We start from the raw sequence: 18,586 nt of genomic DNA on the forward strand, positions 1-18,586 counted from the left end.
ATGGTATGAGGCTTAAAGCTTGTATTTGGTCATTTGAGGGGCCAAGCCTGGCCACCCTAGGCTCAGAACCTGGGCTTCAAGAAATGTGCTGGTAGCTCCTAATTTACACATCCCTCCAGCCTTCCTCGAATCCTCCCACCACCCCCTATTTCCTTTCATTTCTCAGGTCTGCTCCCTCCTCCCCCAACCCCACAGCTGGGCAAGAAGTGTGCAAAAGCTGCTTCTGCAGCTGTCTCTAACCCTTCCCAGCCATCTCCCAGATTTTTTGGTACCTTGATTCCTTGACTCTTAATAAGCCAAGCCACCATATCTCTGTAGTTCTAATTTTTTTGATTGACTATATTGGGGGTGGGGTTCTTTTTTTTTTTATGATCATGTCAATGACCTACTAAATTGGGGCTTGGTGCTTTTCCACCTTCCCCTCTAAATGAAAGCCAAGGAATGGGGGAAGAATGGGAACTTTGCCGAGGAGGTGGGGCAGGAACGGTGAAGGAACGGAGAGGCTGGTGGGTCCCTCTCTCAAAGGCAGGCAGACAATCTCTGCTTTGCCTTGGACCTTGGTGCTGGGGGTGGGGAGGCCTGAGGGGGACACTCCCCACTCCCATTCCCCTTCCTTTATCCTAATCCTGGAATTAAGTACAGGGGTTTATAGGTTCTATTTCTTCCCAAGAGCCCTGCAAAGAACCCCAGTTTCTTATTTGGATGCCCCTACACTGTTGTGTTTCAGTGGAATGTATTTTCATTTAAAAACAACTTTGGGGCACTTTCTTTCCTGTTTTAAAAATTGAAAAATTCTTACAGTACAAACAGGGCTGTCAGGGTGGGGGTGTTGGTGCTGTAAGAGGTCACTCTTGAGTGCATTTTGGCACTGGGATGGGATGGCTGGGGTGGGAAGACCCCCGTCCCCCCCTCCACTTTTTTTCTAATATTTAAGGAGTGTTTTGTAGGTTTCAACAACAACCACAACTTGAATTTGTATCATGGGAGGTGGGAGGGAATGGCTTAGAAGTGTCTGCCTATGCTTAAGGCCAACTGTGGAAGTTTTGTTTTCCCTTTTTTGTATAATAAAGTGAAAAACAAAGGTTTGACTGCTGTCTGGTCACTGGAATCCATGAAGGTGATGTAGTTCACAGGGGTGACCCAACAGGTTTGATAAATAAAAATGCTTGAAGCCAATGTCCCCTTTCTTTCTAGAACTATCTTTCTCTTTCCTAAAGATTCCACAGGCAACCTACCTTCACGTTGTTCTGTGCTACTGTTCTTGTCCTTTCCTCAATTCCATTTGTTCACCCTGGGTTGTCAGACCACTAAAGACTCTGAGAAGTTGGAGAACAAATGCATTTTCACCCAGAGTACATGGTCTTGGCAAATTGGAGGTCAAGGGTTCACCCTGGGTACGCAAGCCTTCCTAGTGCAGGGTGTATCGCCTAGTTGAGGTGGCACTTTCCCACTTTGAGTCTTCAGTTCCACCCCGGGTTAAGGGTTAAGGATGACATTCCTAAGAACATCTAGGCCTCTGATGGGAAGTGGGCTGGGCTGGGCTGAGATGACTCACTCTCTGAGATTAAGGAAGACATCCTACCCTATGCAGGCCTTGGCTGGCTTCCTGGAACCTCAAAGGGCTGCAGACCCAGGCCCTGTCCAAGAGCTCTCTCCCAACCATTACCCCATTCTACACTGGTCAAACTTCTAAAAAGCTTGCTGTGCCTCTTGGCCTCCCACTTACCACCATTCCCCGAGGCTCCTCAATAAGGTCACCAACATGTTCATTACATCTGGTGAACACTTGTCTGTCTTTTGCCTTCTTGGTCTACTCTGCTGGTGTCAGCTCTTCCTCATTTCATCCTGGGTGTTCATGTCTCTCTTTCAGCTTCCCATTATCACCCATAGGCAACGGTTCCAAAAGGTGGTGCCGACAGAGACTGCTCTTCCAAGCTGCAGAGCTGTGTAGACACCCATACATCCTCTGGGATATCCTGCAGGAATCTCATACCTCAAGACCCACCATGACTACCAAACACTTAGTCGTTCAACCTAGAAACCAGGGTATTAGCCTTAACTCCTCTCTCCCTTCCACCTCCATGTTCAATCCCCTAGACCTCTCCATTTCACTTCCTAAAGCTGTCTCAAATCTGTCTATCCCTCCCACAGGTTAGCTCCCACAGCTGCCACTCCCATCCTATTTAAGGCCACCATCATTCTCAACTTCTGCAAAGACCTCCTAAAGCTGGTCTTCCTGCTTGCACTCTCGCCCCCTACAGCCCATTCTTCACATGACAGCCAAACCTTAAAAATAAATCTGATTCTTTCTGTACTGAAGATTTACCGTGTCTTACCATGACCCTAGAGGCTCGGCCCCTGCCTTCCTTCTCTCATCTTCTCTCGCCCTACTCTTCCCAACCCCTCACAATGATCCAGCCAAGTGATGTCTTCTGTTCCTCGAACATGCCTACCACAGGGTCTTGGCACTTGTTCTCTCTGCCCAGAATGGCTATTCATCCAACGCTACACATACTTGATTTTTGTTTTCATCCTTTAGGCCTCAGCTCACATGTCATCTCACAGAGAAGCCTTTCCCAACCACCCACCCTGGAGAGGCCTCTTCCATCTTCTTATTTATGTATTTGTTTATTATCTATCTCTCCAAGTAGAAGACACCTTATCTGCTTGTTCATTACAGTAATCTCAGCTCCTGAAACTGCCTGATACACATTTGACACCCAAGAAAGATTTGTTGAGTGGGTGAATAAGTCTGGCCCACAATGCCCTAGGGGATCTGCTGCCCCTGTTAGCCCCGCTCAAACTCTAGCCACACAGGCCATTCATGTCTCAAACACAACATGCTTTCTCCCAGGACATGTACACATGGTGTTCTCTCTGCCTAGTTAATTCAGGGCTCCACTTAAAAGGCCACTTCCTTCCCTGAGCTCCTGAGAAAAAGCGTCTCCATAGTATATGTTTCTTCAGCAGCCTAATGCCTTCACATTCAGGCCTTGTTTCTTTCACATCAGGCCTTGCTAGACTGTAAGCTGCACTAGGACAAGGTCTGTGTGTCTCTCTTGCTTGTTGCTGTAACCCCAGGACCTCACCCAGAGTCAGGACCAGCTCAGGCCCTAGTGTTTATTAACTGGTGCTAACTGTGGAGACTGGGCATGTGCCCAAAGAGGTCACCACCACAGAGCAGCCCAGGCCAAGTACAGAATGAATAGTACAGTCTGGCTGTAAAGAAGTTCAGTATAAGGATGGCCATGGGTGGGGATATGAGGAAGGATAAAGGTAAACAGGGAGAAGCCAGGAGGATTTTCTGGGCATGTGCAAATTCCTTAGGGCAGAATGTACTGGGCATATTTAGGTAAGAAATAGATCAGCATCACTGGAGTGAAGAATTCCTGAAAAGGAGGTGGGAGATAAAAGGAAGGCTGAGCTATGTTGTTGAAGTTCCTGAAGGCCTATCTTACTTCTCTGTGCCAGATCTAAGTTCAATCACCTTTCGTGTCACCATCAGCTGATCCCACAGTAACCTCAATATATTCCAGACTGAAATCATCCTGTGTCCTCCCGAGTTCCTTATCCTAAAGGTGTTTTTGAGACCTCCCTCTCCTTTCCTCCACACACCTCAATCAATAACAAAAACCTACTGCTTTTGGCCGGGCACAATGGCTCATGTCTGTAATCCCAGCATTTTGGGAGGTCGAGGCGGGTGGATCACCTAAGGTCAGAAGTTTGAGACCAGCCTGGCCAACATGGTGAAATCCTCTCTACTAAAAATAGAAAACAAAAATTAGCCAAGGCATGGTGGCAGAGACTTGTAGTCCTGGTCACTCAGGAGGCTGAGGCAGGAGAATTGCTTGAACCCGGGAGGAGGAGGTTGCAGTGAGCCAAGATCGTGCCATTGCACTCCAGCCTGGGTGACAGAGCAAGGCACTCTAGAACAAAGCACTGTCTTAAAAAAACAAAAAACAAACAAACAAAAAACCCTACTGCTTCTAAGTTATTCTCCAGACCACACTCCAGTGTGATCTATTAAAAATATTAGTCTGGTGAATGATTCCCCTTGAGGACTCCTCATGGCTTACAGGTTAAAGCCCATAAACTTTCCAGCGCCTACTTTGTCCTGTATGATCTGGTCTGTTCACCTCCTGCTGCTCTGCCACCCATGCCTCTGTTCCAGCTTGATCCATGCTTCTGAAGCTTCCAGTTGGGTATGTCCAATGTCTTCCTGGCCTACCTTCACCTGGTTCATCTCCCACTATAAGAGCCCTTTTTGTTTATTTTGTTTTGAGATGGAATCTTGCTGTGTCGCCCAGGCGAGAGTGCAGTGGTGCGATCTCGGCTCACTGCAACCTCCGTCTCCTGGGTTCAAGCAATTCTCCTACATCAGCCTCCCAAGTACCTGGGATTATAGGCACCCGCCACCACACCCAGCTAATTTTTGCATTTTTAGTACAGATGGGGTTTCATCTCATTGGCCAGGCTGGTCTTAACTGCTGACCTGAGGTGATCCGCCTTTGTCAGCCTCCCAAAGTGCTGGGATTACAGATGTGAGCCAGTGCGTCTGGTCCAAGAAGCCTTTTTTGACCAACTCTCTTACATTATCATCTGATGTCTCCTGGCTACCTCTGTTCTCTCTGTCTCTCTCTTGTTTTTGTCACACTATTTTGCAATTATTATCCTACCTGTCTATCTACCCCACAAGACTGTGAACTTCTTGAAGCAGCACAACTGTCTCATATCATCTTTTATCCCAGCACCCGGAGCACTGTAAGAATAACAGCTAAGATTTACCAAGCACTTACACAGAGCTAAGAGTTTCACATGCACTGACTTGTTAATCACCACAGCAACCCAATGAGATAAGACTCTTTATGCCCACTGACAATAGAGGAAACTGAGGCACAGGAAACTCATTTGCTAGGTCCAACGATTTAAATTCAAATCAGATGCCTGATTTTAACCACTCTGGAATATCGCCCCAATAAATGTTTGGTGTTTCTCAGGAGAAATCGGTGAGAAAGAAAGAAATGTTTGCTGAAAACTAAAAGCCAGAGATGGCCCCAAGTCTGTGATTTCAGACTATCCTCCTCTAATCTTATCTCTTGAGAGGAGAGGGTTGTCACACAACCGTTTCAGGACACCAGACACTGAGAGTAACCGAGATGAACGCGCCAATCCAGCTATCCACCGCGGCTGGGAAAACGCTCGCTCCTTCCTAAGGTAAAGAAGGGACTGAGAGCGTGAGCACAGGGACACGCTGCATCCCAGGGAACAGCACTGGGGGGAAGGATCTGGCCAGTGCCAGCAGGCGTCTGAGAGGTGGGGGGTCCAGCGTGGGTTCCGGAAGCAGGAAAGGCGAGCAGGTGTGTGATCTAAATTAGGATGAGGTGCGGGGAGGGCGCTCGAAGCAGAAGGGCGCAGCTCGGCCTCCGCCCTCAGCAGCGGACCCTCATCTCGGGCGCTTGTTAGTCCGCAGGCCTGGAGTGGGCTGAGACCCGCCCAGAAACTGGGAGAACTGAGGCGCAGGCATGCCCCTTCGGCTCCACGGGCTGTCCACCCTGAGGTCCTAACTGCGCCCCACTTCAAGTCTGGCCTCTTCACAGAAGTGGCTGCACGCCTCGGGGTAAAGGGGGGAGCGGAGGGTGGGGTGAAAGAGCGGGGAGCCCCGAGGGAAGGGCGGGGGAACCTGGGCCGGAAGGCGTCCCAGGCTCGGCTGGGAGCCGGCGCTCTCTTTCGACGCCACCCGCTGCCCCCGCCCCCGAGCCGGCCGGGACGACACAACGTCTCCGCCTCCAGCGCACCGCGCACCTCACCTTGAACGCCGCCCCACCCACCCCCATCCTATTGGGTCTCACGGACCGAGGCCTCCCGGCGATTGGCCGGGGAGGTCCGCGAAGGCCCCGCCCATCTCTCCGCCCCCGTCCCCGTCCGCCGGTACTTTGGACGGCGGCGTGGCGCCCCTCCTCCCCTCCCGGTCCCCGCCCCCTGGAGCAAATGCTGCCGAGCTGCGGCCGCGGGGCAGATGCACGCGCTCGGGCCCTTCTAGCAGGCGCGAGCAGCCGCTGGGCGCGCGAAAGCGAAAGAAGGAAGAGGAAGGGAGGGCGAGGGCGGGGTGTTGGGGAGGGGCGGGAGGAGGAAGAGGAGGAGGTTGGAGCGCGCTCGCGCTTGGCCTCGCGCCCGCGCGGAGGGAGGGGGAGAGGGGCGCGCGCGCGCACGCTCGCGTTCTCGCTCGCTCCATCCATCCATCCTCCGGTCGCGGCACGCGCGCGCGCTCCGGGCTCGCGCCGCACCCCCCGCCCGGGAGAGGCGGGCTGGAGTGGGGGGCGGGGGGAGGGGCGCGCGGACGGCGCGCGGACTGCGCGCGGGCGGGGTGAGGTGAGGAGGAGGAGGCGGCGACGGGACAAGAAGGGAGGGGAAGGGGCCATGGCCGCCCGGTGAGGCGGCGAGGCGGGGGGGCGGCCCGACCCCCCGGCCCCGGGCCCTGGGCCCCGGGGAGAGGCGAGGACGGACCGACGGACATGGGGCTCCGGAGCAGCCGCCGCCGCCGCCGCCGCCGGAGGACGCGGCCCTGAGAGGCCGCCGGGCCCCGGCGCGGCCCCCCGGGCGGGGTGAGTACGGGACGGAGACGGGGACGGGGGAGGGGCCTGCGGGGGGCGGGGGGCGGGGCCCGAGGCGGGGCTTGGGCCCCCTCCCCCCAGGTCTGGGTCAGCGCCCCTTCCCCTCCCCCCGGGCCGACGCGGAAACGCCCGGCTTCCCCCAGCTTCCCGGCCGGGCTGGGGCCCCTAGCTCTCCCCCGTCTTGGTCCCCCTTGGGCGGGGCAGGGCCGGCCGGGGAGGGGGCGCGGGGCCTTTGTTAGGGAGCCAGGCCCCAGCCCCCGGGACAATAGAGACACCCTCCCGGACTTCTCTCCCCGGCCGGCCGGGGCTGCTGGCGGGCGGGGAAGGAGAGGGGCCGGGACGCGTCCCACTCTGCCCACTCTCTGGGGGTCGGTCTGTCCCGGCCCGGCGCCGGCCCCGGCGGCTCGGCTCTCCTCCCCCCCAGTCGGTATGATGCAGCAGCAGTGCCGCAGGGACGGGAGAAGAGCCGAGGCCCGGCCTCCTACCCTTCCCAGTGCCCCCGGCTCATTCGTCAGTCCCCACCCCACTCTAGGCCGGCAGCTCCTGAAACTCGTACCCACCGTTCCGAGGGGCCCTGGGCTGTGGGCGCTGTGTCTGAATCCTTGGGTGGGGGTTCTTGGACTTTGGGGCTCTTGGAGAGACTTCCGGGCTGGTCCTGAGGGAGGGCGGGTGGTTATCTAAAGGAAGAACAGGTAAGGGGAGTGCCCGCTCCTGGCATGCCATCCCACCGGGCTCTCCCCCTGCTCCTGCTCATGGTGGCTAGAAATGTCCCTTAGCTATAGACTCTTGTGGGCTCTGCTCCCCTCGTGGAGTGGCAGGCTGATTTCAAGGGAAGGCAGAGTGGGGTGAAGGTTGTAGGGTCCTAGGGCCATTTCTACTTATGGTAGCAGTACCCCCCCAAGTGGACATCCTGGCTGAAAGCAGAGGTGACTCTGAGGAGAGTCTTTAGGGAAGAGGGGGGTGTATTTAGGAGTCTGTGCAGTTCTTTGCCACACCCTGTGGGTTTGCTTTGAGGCCTTGGAGTTCCTTCTCCTCCCCCTGCTGCATTGCACCATGGGTATCAAAGAGGGGTTTGAGTTTTGGGGACCTAGGGTGAGCTGCTGCCTCCTATAGACCCAGACTGATTGGCAGTGGAGTCCACGGCCTGAGCTCAGGCCTGGGAAGGACTAGGCCCCCTCTAGGTTTCAGGCCCTGAAGGACCTTCCAGACTTAGTGAGCCTGGGCCTTGGGAGGGAGAGACCCTGATGCCAGAACTAAGCTCTGGGCAGCGAGTGGGGAGGGAAAGTGGCCGTTTTCTGAGGTGCTGTGGACTCACAACAACACCCCCATCCCCATGTGTGCAGCCGTGTTGCCGCCCGCTGTGCTATGAGCAGTCAGAGCGCCGTCTCCACAAGAGTTTACAAATGAAAATGGAGGAAATGTCTTTGTCTGGCCTGGATAACAGCAAACTAGAGGTGAGGGCTCCCCCACGTGTGCCTCCAGTTCTTTCTCTTGATGTCTCTGCATCGCTATATCTGGCATCCACACCAAAGAGGAATTTGGGTAGTCAGCCTTGTTCCTTAAAGGGAATAGCCAGTTGAAAAGGCCAAGGATCCAGGAAGAAGAAAGGACATGAAGTCAAGTTGGGGAAAATGGCAAAGAAAGCATGATTTTGGGCCGGGGCCAGTTGGCAGCAGATTTGGTTGGTGAGAGTCCAGGGGGCTATGACTCTTGTGACCGTCGATGTTCTCCCGTGGGGCCCAGGCCATCGCTCAGGAGATATACGCGGACCTGGTCGAGGATTCTTGTTTGGGATTCTGCTTTGAGGTACACCGGGCTGTCAAGTGTGGCTACTTCTTCCTGGACGACACGGACCCTGATAGCATGAAGGATTTTGGTGAGCTTCAGGGTGAAGGAGCAGCAGTCTGGCGCTGCCCTGGGACTGCCCCGAGTTTCCTTCTCTGGAAACTGTGCTAGATGTAGCGCTTGGAGCTCCTGTGAGCGGGGGGAGGGATTGAAGAGGCCATGGGACCCCAGGTGGGAACACGAGGAGAGGGTCCCCTGCTCCCCCTGATCACCAGCCTCTCCTGTCCCCAGAGATCGTGGACCAGCCGGGGTTGGACATCTTTGGACAGGTTTTCAACCAGTGGAAGAGCAAGGAGTGTGTTTGCCCTAATTGCAGTCGCAGCATTGCCGCCTCCCGCTTTGCTCCCCATCTGGAGAAGTGCCTGGGAATGGGTCGGAACAGCAGCCGAATCGCCAACCGCCGGTGAGGGAACCAGAGCTGCCCATCCTCTGCAGCCTGTGCCATGGCGTGGTCCCCCAGGGGCATTGGGAGGGTACAGAGGGTGGGTCGTACTTGGCCCCAGATGCTTCACATGCCTCTGAAGTTGGAGGCAGAGAGGGGTGACTGCCTTGACCCTTTCTCTTCCCTCCTGTTGGCAGCATTGCCAATAGCAACAATATGAACAAGTCTGAGAGTGACCAAGAGGATAATGATGACATCAATGACAACGACTGGTCCTATGGCTCGGAGAAGAAAGGTGCTTGGGGGCCTGGGGAGACTTGGGGGGCATTGGGATGAGGTGGGAAGCAGGAATTGGGTATATAGTGGTCACGAGTTGTTGCCTTGAATGATGAAGGGAGAGTGTAGCTGTGTGGTCTTCTTGAGATGCCCTTGGATTGAGAATTTAACGGAAACCCTGCTCTTTATCCTTTTGTTCCCCAGCCAAGAAGAGAAAATCAGACAAGGTGAGAGCTGGGGCTGGCGCTGGGAAAATATGGGCAAAGGACAGATACCCTCCCCTTTGGGCAGGGAGTCCTCGAGTGTCTTGACTCAAGGCTGAGGTCACTGGGGGGTTGAGGGTGTCTGTGGTGGGCGGGGAATGGGAGATGGGGGAGGGAATATGGGTAGACAGGCCTACTGGGGAGGAAGAGTAGGAATTTGAGGTTGCTGCTTTGTCAAATCTTTTTTCCTTCTCTGGGTTCTCGGCTCCCCCTTATCGTTACCCTTTTCCCAAAGCTATGGTATCTCCCATTCCAGAACCCCAATTCCCCTCGAAGATCCAAGTCTTTAAAACACAAAAATGGTAAGTGGGGCTGGAGCAATGGGAATGCTTCTAGCTGCATCTTCTGGGACTCGTTGCCAGGGGGTGGAGGTGGGGTCCGGGGGTTAGGGTATTGAGGGAGGGCCTGTGATCCTTCTGTCACCCCCACTTCCTCTCTGGTTATTTTCAGGGTTCTCTGTCTGTACCTCTGCATCAAACACCCTTCCCCTTCTTTTTTCTTCTTCAGGGGAACTTAGCAATTCGGATCCTTTTAAGGTACGTATGGGTCACCCCTTACACGCTCCATTGTCCTGGTTGTGAGGTGGTGGGGATTTGGACAAGTAGTGATCAGAATGCTCACAGCCAGAGGCTGATGAGTTATTTGGGTCTTTTGTATATTTACGTATTTTTCTGAGTCCCACCCCCTTATCCATTGGCAAGTGGGATGAGAAATCACTTGAAAAATGGCAGGGTTGCCCTAAAGCCTCTCACTTAGAAAGGGATCAGAGGGACTGATTCTCACTCCCACTCCTGCACCTCTCTTTTCTCTGCCCGGTCTCTAACCCGTACCTCTGGTTCTCCTGCAGTATAACAATTCAACTGGGATCAGCTATGAGACCCTGGGGCCAGAGGAGCTTCGAAGCCTGCTGACTACGGTAAGGGGGGACCTGTGAAGGGAGGAGGCCCTTGGGAGTGGGCTGGAGCCACAGGCAGTGGTCAAGGCCCTGGAGGACGCTGGTGACATAGGAGTCCAGGGCCATGTCATTCTCTCTCTGGAATTAGGTTTCCTGGCCCATAGTGGCCTGGGACTGTCTGCTCTGGACACCTTGGGGCCATCTCTGTTTATGCTATCTAGCATTCATACAGAAGAGAACATCTAGCGTCTAGAGTAGGTTCCCTCCATCCCTCCTTTCAGCTTATATTCCTCTTCCAGCAATGTGGGGTGATTTCTGAACACACCAAGAAGATGTGCACAAGGTGAGCACAGAACCTAGAAAGGGGGCCGGGGGCCTCCTGCGCACTCACCATGGGCATGGGTCGGGAGTACCCCTGGACTTGAGCAACGGGGCTCCCGCCCTTCCCCTTCCCTCTTCTAATGGTCAGGCCTTCGGCCACAATCTGGCGACGAATCTGTGTTCATCCCTTCCCTGTCTGTGCCCGTGGCTCCCACCTTGCCGAGGGGAGGGGCTTTACCAGAGTTCCTCATACCCCTCCCTGCCTTGCCTCCCCACCAGGTCCCTGCGCTGCCCACAGCACACAGATGAGCAGAGGCGAACCGTGCGGATTTATTTCCTCGGGCCCTCGGCGTAAGTGGCCCTACAGGCAGGGTGGTGGGTTGTGACCAGTTAAGGTGATGATGGCTATCTCTAAAGGCTTTCTTTGGCTCATCCCCTTCCCAGCGTCCTTCCGGAGGTCGAGAGCTCCCTGGATAATGACAGCTTTGACATGACTGACAGCCAGGCCCTGATCAGCCGGCTTCAGTGGGACGGCTCCTCTGACCTCTCACCCTCTGATTCAGGCTCCTCCAAGACGAGTGAAAATCAGGGATGGGGTCTAGGTACGTGACCAAGTTGGGCCCCAGGGGCTCTCTGGCCGAAGCCATGGGGGTGCCTCCTCTCCTGCCACAACCCTACCCTCATTCCTTGTGTCTCTTTCTCTACAGGTACCAACAGCTCCGAGTCACGGAAAACCAAGAAAAAGAAATCCCATCTGAGCCTGGTAGGGACTGCCTCCGGCCTGGGCTCCAACAAAAAGAAGAAGCCAAAGCCACCGGCACCCCCGACGCCCAGCATCTATGATGACATCAACTGACTTGGGTGCAAGGGATAGCCTTTGGCTGAGCAGAGCCCTCTCTCCTGACCCCCACCCAGGTGGCATAGCCTGGCAAATGGACGGCTGCTGGGGGTTGGGGCTTGGGAAGCTTGGTGGGCCAGGCAGGCAGAGGATCCAATTATGCGCCCCTGGGGGGTGTCAAGGTCCTCTGCAATGGAGCACGACTCCTCGGCTTGCAGGACTCAGACCTGGACATATTATGCCTTGGACATAAGTTTGGTGGGGAGGCAGTTTTCCTATTTATTCTGTGAGTTACTGGATGTCCAGTTAGGCCAGGGGCCTGACCTGGGCACTGTGCCAGGGCACTGCCTGCCCCCCACCCCAGGAACTGGACTAAGCCCTGCTGAGGGGCAGTGTGGTGACCCGGGAGGCTGTGGGTTGGAAGCTGAGCCTGGAGGGGGCCTGCCCTGGCCGCCCTCAGCAATGTGAATGGGTCCGGTGCTTGGAGCTGAGGGGTACGGCTGGGCATGTGCTGTCTGTGTGCAGAATCCTATCAAATGCCCCCAGTCCCAGGGGTAGGCAGGCACAGAGTGCTGTCTGCTGAGGTGGGCGTCCAGAACTGCCACCACCTTCCCTGCCCCTCACAGGGGCAGCCCTTTCCCCTCAGTCCCATGGGCCTCCTTGGCAGCAGGAGCTGTCCTTTTGTTGTTGGGTGCCAGGAAAGGGCCTCCAGCCTCTACAGCTTCAAGGAATGGGAAAGGGAGGATGGGAAGAGGGAGACATGTCAGAATTCCTCCCCCTGCCTCTCCTCCCTGACCCAGGGCTGGTGAGGAGTGGGGCCCCAAGGTGAGAGGGAACGGTGCTGCTTTATTTGAAATGTTTTCTTACCTCATTCCCTGCCCCAGGAAGGGACCCAGCCTCACCCTCCTGGGGTGGCCCCGTGTTCCTCCTGCCGACCCTGCTCCATTGCCCTACCGGGGCAGCCCAGGTTCCCAACTGCTGCTTCCACCGCCCTTCACCTTGACCAGCTTCAGTTCCTCTCAGCGCTCCTGCCTCCAAAGCCTGCCCTTTTTCCCTTCCTTAGCGCTTTTAAGTTATTTATTCTGTACTTGTGGTTTGGGGCTCTGAGGAAAATCCTAATCGTGCCTCTCCCCCTTTGCTAGGAGTCGGGTGGGAAGAGAGGGTGGCCTCTGTGCTCTGGGTTGTCAGTGGAGGGGAAGGGGTGTTATTGCCTCTCTGTGGGACTGTCATGCCAGTACCTGCCTGGTCTACATCCAGAAGAGATGTACCGTCCCCCCTCCATGCGGGCACCACCACTCTCAGGAGCCGAGCTGGAGGACCGCGACCTGGGCTGGGAGCAGAGCTGACTGACACGGGTGGAGGTGACCTTGAGCCACGTTCTCTGGCACTTGCTGGACATGTCCCCTGCCCTCTTCCCAAGAGGGGCCATCCCACATTTGGGTAGCTGGTACCCAGAACTGGTTGGACTGATCGGGTTAGGGACCCTAGAGGGTTAAGGGAACAACAGAGATGGGGCTGCAGTGCCCTGTCTGGAACCCCGCTCTCCCCCTGGGGTGGTTCTGATTGTGGCTGATGCCTGGTTGCAAATTGGTTTTTAACCCACAAATTGTGATTATTTTTTAAAAAGCCAAACAGAATTTGGCAGGAGTCAGAATAAATCCCGGGGCCAGGGCTCCTCTGTTCTTGGCCCTCCATAGCCTTCCCCCTCTCCCTCCAACGGGAGGCTGGAGGGAGAGGAGGATCTCAGCAGGCCTCTAGCCACTTCCAGATGCAGTCTAGGGAGTAGGCTGAAGGTGAAGGGAGGAAGGCTGTGGGCCACTCTCCCTTCTGAGAGGCAGCTGCAGCTCAGGCCCTAATACACTTTTTGCTCTGTGGCCTCTCCCTTTTTCCCCCCTTCTGGTTGGAGGAGGGAGAAGTGGGAAGTAGTTTGGGAACTGGTTTGTCCATATAAATTTCCCCATTGTTCCTTGGCCCACCCTCAGGGCAGAGCCCCCTGCCCAGGCTGGGTAAGAGATGGGCTTGGACCCTGAGGGAACAAACCCTTTTCCTTCTGGGGAGAGAGTGCCCCCCCTACCATGTAGTTGAACAGGGGCTAGGAGCTCCCCACTCCCCTCCCTCTTAACAGCAGGCTGTGTGGGTTTCAATTCCCATCCTTCCCACCCCGGCTAGGTGTCTGTATCCTATCATGTGTCTGAGTGTGTGTGGGGGGGTTCTGTACTAATTTCCATGGCCGGTGGCTTTTCCTTCCATGCATCACTCCCCCCCGCATGCCCAGGGGCCACCCGCCTGGCATTACCGCATGCTGGGGTCATTGGGGGAGGGGGGTGGGGCTCACGCTGTCCTGTGGTCTTGAGATTTTTATTTTTGCATATGTAATCCATTCTGTACAGGTAGCTAACTTTGTAAACGCTGTGTATTCCCTCTGCCCCCATGGCTGCTGGTGTAAATAAACTGCATCTCCTGTTGGTAGCCTGGCCTACCCACCCTCATTACCATGTTGCTGGGGGGCAGCGCAAAGCCATTCTCCTACTGAAAGAGGCTCCACCATCACAAAATGGAACTTTATTCAGTCAGACCCTGACCCTCCATCCAACAGCCCCAGAAGCAAGAGCCTAAGGGCCAGTGATCCATACCCAGAGCTCATCCTTGGAGTTGGGCAGGGTAGGACGCTGGCCAAGGGCCAGTGCTGTCTCCTGCTTGCAGCCTGAGGCCTATGGGAGCAGCAGCTGTGGCCTGGCCGCTCCCAATGCTGGGGGCTTGGCTTGGTGCCCCATCCCCTTCCTGACTGAGCTCTATGAAAGACTCAAAAAAAAAAAAAAAATGCAAGCAAAGTGCTTTGAAAGAAGGGAGGACACTGGAAACTATTCTAGAACACGGAGAACACCGTATTCCTGCTGAGGTAAAGGGAGAAGGTGAAGGTGGCCAGGTGCCCATAGAGAAGGCGTGCAGGATCTACGTTCCCGCCTGTGTGACTTCAGTCTCAAAAGACATACTTGGCTGAGAAATGGAAGGATACTCCAGGCTCCCTACAGTGGTATGCTGGGGCCATGCTGAGCTGCCCTGGCAGGCAGCCTGGGTGCTGGGGGACAGACATGCAGGACATTGGGAAGAGCTAGGACCACAGGTGGGAGGGAATCCTCAGAGCCCAGGCTCCCCACTGAGCTTGGCCATCAGCTCTGAACTTCTTCAGGAGAACCCTAAAAGTGAAGGAAGATGACATCCTCATTTCTACCTGAGTTGTGCTTGCACAGAGGGGACGTCTGTACTCCCGTGGACAAGAAGGGGAGGCCCCGTAACTGCCTCCTGTGTCCTATGGAGGGGATTTCCATCGCATCCTTTCCACCCCTCCCTCCCAGGCCCTCGGGCCCAGCTCTGGCCAGAAAAAGTGGGGAGGCCATAAAGGAGGAAGACCATTCCTTTCATTTTTTCCCTATGTCCTTATCGTCCATACATCCCAAATACTAGGAAGCTGAAGAAGACTGTGACTCCCACCAGGGAGACAGTGGCAGGTGCTGTGAAGAACTGGCGGTAATTGATTCGGAAGTACCAGACCACACCCAACAACACCACAAACACAGGCACCATGAGGCTGCCCACACTGACACCGAGGTTGGGTGGCTCAGTGGCCGAGGAGGCCAAGGAGGCTGAGGGGCCTGGAACAGTTGACCCTGGGGGTGAGCGGTGGCAGTGAATCACACAGTTGTCGGTAATGTTCAGAGAACGCAGTGTGCGGGCTGGGTCCTGTAGCAGGCGGCCCTGGTAGATCAGTTTCATCTGGCTTTCTTGTCCAGGGAAATATTTGCTGTAAGGATGAAAGACATGGAAGGAAAGACAGAGGGTGAGGAATGAGAAAGCAAACAGGCCTGGAGCAAAAAGCAGGGGAGTGGGGAAAAATTGGAGGGTGGATTTTTGCCCCCCATCTTTATCCTTAACTAATGGTGTATTCTTTTTTTTTTTTTGAGACGGAGTTTCACTCTTGTCACCCAGGCTGGAAAGCAATGGCACGATCTCAGCTCACACAACCTCTGCCTCCCGGGTTCAAGCGATTCTCCTGCCTCAGCCTCCCAAGTAGCTGGGATTACAGACATACGCCACTGCGCCTGGCTAATTTTGTATTTTTAGTAGAGATGGGGTTTTTGCATGTAGATTGGGCTGGTCTCAAACTCCCAACCTCAGGTGATCCGCCCACCTCGGTCTCCCAAAATGCTGGGATTGGCTGGGCGTGGTGGCTCATGCCTGTAATCCAAGCACTTTGGAGGCCAAGGCGGGCGGATCACCTGAGGTTGGGAGTTCAAGACCAGCCTGACCAACACGGTGAAAGCCTGTCTTTAAAAAAAAAAAAAAATTGCAGGGATTACAGGCATGAGCCCCTGCACCTGACCTAAAGGCTGTATTTCTAAGACAGTATCTACCTGCCCTTAGGAGGGGCTTGATCTTACACTTTCCTGCTGCTCCCATGTCTGCACCAGCCTCCTTAGGGGCAACCAAGGGCGGGGGATGGGCACAAGCAGCCTCCCACTTCCCAGGCCACTCACCTCTTCAGGGCACCCACGGTATCCTCTGGCCTAGCCACAGCCAGCTCCTCGGTATCATTGAGGAATTTGAGCCGCACAGTGATGAGGCCGGGGCTGGGAGGGAGGCAGGTGCTATCCTCAGATCTCAGGGGGGCCTCTGGACTGCTGCTGTCTGCACCTGCTTGTCTTTTGGGCAGGCCTTGGATGTCAAGGAGATGCTCAAGGCTGGGCTCAATACCACCCCCAGCTCCAGCTTCCCCTGTGGAGTCTCCCCCACCTTCGCCAGCCTCTTCAGCCTTCTCGTCATTACCCTCTGATGGATGGGAGAGTTCAGTTGGCTCAGGGTTGCCTTGGCCTGCCACCAGGTGGTCCACATGCCCCAGGTGGAGGACAGATGTGTCGCCTGCTGACACAATAGCGCCCAGTAGCTGGTTGCTACCGCTGTCTGCTACGTAGGTAGAAAGCCAAGCTAGGACCAAGGCTAAAATCAGCACCACCACACCTGCCACCACCATCACCTCATTACCCACACCCTCAATGAGGGTGACATCAGAGAGCTCCATGGCCTGGCTGCTGACAGGGTCCACGCTGCAGGAACAAAGGGGGATAGCATCAGCAGAGCCTGAGGGTTGCAACCAGGTCTCTAGTTTGTTTAGGTTCTAACTGACCCAGCCCTGAAAAAAAAAATGGAGTTCAGTGTTCTGTAGAATCGGGGACAAACCTTCCCAATTCTGGTGCCCCAACCTAGAGCTAAAGACCTACCCTTTGCCTCTATTGTAAAACTCTTGCTTTCAGGTTCTGTGATCTTCCTCTCTCACACTGTAACTTCCCAATGAACATGGATCAGCAGGAAAAGTCCACAGCCTTGCTGCTGCTGCTGCTGCTGCTGCTGCTACTGTTGGGTTTGTTTGTTTTTTATGAAAAAAACCTTTGCTTCTTTGAGGCTTGAGTTTCTCTAGGATTTCTATCACTTGGTCAAGCAAATATGCCTCCTAAGCAGCCTCCAAAGTGGCTTCAGAGAGACCCAAAAGCCTGGAATATTTTCAGATTGAGAATGAGCCATCCCTGCCAGATTGTCTCATTTGAGCCTATTTCATTCCTGGTCACAGACCCAGGCTGCCCAGATGTCAAGAGCCAAAGAAAACTGACCTATCATCAAAAGCAGAGTCAGATAACCTCAATGGGATAACTCTGTAGGGGCTGTGAGCAGACACTATGCAGCAGACATGATGTGCCGCCTCTGAAACTTCTGGCAACCCCTGGAGAGCAACGCGGGACAGACACCAAAACACCACCCTCCTGGGTCACCATGGGCCCACTCCTGCAATAACCACTCCCCAAGTGGAAGTAATTTGAAAAAGATTCCCTAACGGCTCTCACATCCATATCTCAGTCTCTCTTCTTTCACTGTGAAGCCTCTGCTGCTGCAGTTTCTTAGCAAGGCAGGAAGCATTCCTGCTTGCTCCTTGGAGTACCTACTATTTCCCTTGGAGAATCTGCTGCTTTCACAGCTGTCCCTGGGCAAATCCATTATCAGACTATTCTCACAGCACCTATAAAACTTCATTAAACTTATCTACCTGTCCTTCTCTCTCTTAGACTCCTGGTAGACAAGGATCGTATGTATTTCTCTTGGTACTGAAGTGTCCAATATAACGCCCCAGTAGTTGCTCAAAGAATATCTGTGGAACACATCAACATCCTTATTTAATATACCGGCCCTGGAGTTAGAAAAACAACTAATTATAATCCCAGTCTTGCGTCCTACTAGCTATGTCAACTCGGACAACTTTCTAAGAGCCTCAGCTTTCTCATCAGTAAAATGGGGTTAAAAATAGTACCTACCTCATGAGGTTGTTTTGAAGATGACGTGAAATCATCGAAGCAAAATACTTAGCACAGTGCCTGGCACATTGCAAATTGCAATTGCTCAATAAATGGTAGCAATTATTTATCACACCCACAACTAACCCCTGATGATAAGAAGGTTAATGTCATTAACCATGATTTACAGAAAAGGAAACTGCGGCGAAGAAAGATGAAAACGACTGGCACAGACACAGGAAACTCTCGTGCGGAGGGGCCCGGCAGGACCCCAAGTGTCCGGCCTCAGAGGTCTTTACTCTGTCCTCAGCCTGTGATCTACCCTGACCGTACTCAGACCGCGCGGTGAGGAGGGGTCCCGCACCCCGGTTTTTCTGAGGCGAAAGTTCCGCGTTTGGATGGTCCTATTCCCGCGGCATTGGACTGGGGTCCATAAGCCCACCCGAACTGAAGGGCTGCCTGGTCCCGGCCGCCGTGCCAAGCCCAGCTCTCCCTGCCCGTGAGGGGTAGGGTCTGATAAGGGGGTCACAAACCGTCCACACCCCTCAAACTTCGGGGCGGGGCTGGGGAACTGGGGGCGGGGCTTGAGGACGCAGGGAGTCATGGGAAATTAAAGGTGGATTGGACCAGCACTGTGCCTAGATGGGGAAGTTCTCACCTGAAAAGCCCAGACTAAATGTTTTGACCTCGCCAGAACGGCCCGTGGACTCGTCTTTCCGTAGAGTTCGGGGAAAGGGCTGGCAACCTGCGATTCTGTTCAGGGTCCGGTCGCTTCCGGCTTTTCCCGGAAGCTGTTAGAACCAGGGACAGGAAGTCC

General features: G+C 54.7%; 2 protein-coding genes across 14 annotated transcripts; one reads left to right on the top strand and one right to left on the bottom strand.

Moving 5' to 3' along the window:
- Positions 1-6,215: 6,215 nt before the first annotated feature.
- Positions 6,216-13,900, top strand: ATXN7L3 (ataxin 7 like 3). Of its 9 annotated transcripts, none has more exons than XM_064369510.1 (13): positions 6,216-6,602; positions 7,955-8,065; positions 8,355-8,487; positions 8,688-8,859; positions 9,036-9,133; positions 9,319-9,341; positions 9,613-9,679; positions 9,885-9,913; positions 10,225-10,293; positions 10,572-10,615; positions 10,873-10,944; positions 11,038-11,195; positions 11,301-13,900. In XM_064369510.1, the coding sequence occupies exons 2-13, from the start codon at positions 8,015-8,017 to the stop codon at positions 11,447-11,449; spliced, it is 1,065 nt and encodes a 354-aa protein (XP_064225580.1). In that variant the 5' UTR covers positions 6,216-6,602; positions 7,955-8,014; the 3' UTR covers positions 11,450-13,900. The 9 variants fall into 9 exon arrangements, with proteins under 9 accessions (XP_064225580.1, XP_064225579.1, XP_064225583.1 ...); XM_064369509.1 differs by having other exon boundaries at positions 9,634-9,679; positions 9,828-9,913; XM_064369513.1 differs by having other exon boundaries at positions 9,634-9,679.
- A 71-nt stretch (positions 13,901-13,971) lies between these two features.
- On the bottom strand, positions 13,972-18,543 carry TMUB2 (transmembrane and ubiquitin like domain containing 2). Of its 5 annotated transcripts, XM_012443962.3 has the most exons (4): positions 17,791-18,417; positions 17,526-17,627; positions 15,967-16,533; positions 13,972-15,233 (listed from the first exon to the last, which is right to left on the bottom strand). In XM_012443962.3, exons 1-4 carry the CDS (start codon positions 17,823-17,825, stop codon positions 14,870-14,872), a joined length of 1,068 nt encoding a protein of 355 aa, XP_012299385.2. In that variant the 5' UTR covers positions 17,826-18,417; the 3' UTR covers positions 13,972-14,869. The 5 variants fall into 5 exon arrangements, with proteins under 5 accessions (XP_012299385.2, XP_012299393.2, XP_064225584.1 ...); XM_012443970.3 differs by lacking the exons at positions 17,526-17,627; positions 17,791-18,417 and adding an exon at positions 18,428-18,543; XM_064369514.1 differs by lacking the exon at positions 17,791-18,417 and adding an exon at positions 18,428-18,543 and having other exon boundaries at positions 15,967-17,627.
- Positions 18,544-18,586: the final 43 nt, after the last annotated feature.

Source organism: Aotus nancymaae, unplaced genomic scaffold, assembly GCF_030222135.1.
Source record: "Aotus nancymaae isolate 86718 unplaced genomic scaffold, 86718_ANA_hifiasm-v0.15.2.pri h1tg000089l, whole genome shotgun sequence".
Taxonomy (NCBI): domain Eukaryota; kingdom Metazoa; phylum Chordata; class Mammalia; order Primates; family Aotidae; genus Aotus; species Aotus nancymaae.

Excerpts from the sequence above, each read along its gene's own strand:
- ATXN7L3 (XM_012443958.3), top strand. The coding sequence starts at position 7,856 with ATGCCAGAACTAAGCTCTGGGCAGCGAGTGGGGAGGGAAAGTGGCCGT. Across the intron at positions 9,914-10,224 it reads GCAATTCGGATCCTTTTAAG|TATAACAATTCAACTGGGAT; the intron begins GTACGTATGGGT and ends GTTCTCCTGCAG. Across the intron at positions 11,196-11,300 it reads AAATCAGGGATGGGGTCTAG|GTACCAACAGCTCCGAGTCA; the intron begins GTACGTGACCAA and ends CTTTCTCTACAG.
- TMUB2 (XM_012443962.3), bottom strand. The coding sequence starts at position 17,825 with ATGATTTCACGTCATCTTCAAAACAACCTCATGAG. Across the intron at positions 16,534-17,525 it reads TCTAAGAGAGAGAAGGACAG|CGTGGACCCTGTCAGCAGCC; the intron begins GTAGATAAGTTT and ends TTGTTCCTGCAG. Across the intron at positions 15,234-15,966 it reads ACCGTGGGTGCCCTGAAGAG|CAAATATTTCCCTGGACAAG; the intron begins GTGAGTGGCCTG and ends TCATCCTTACAG.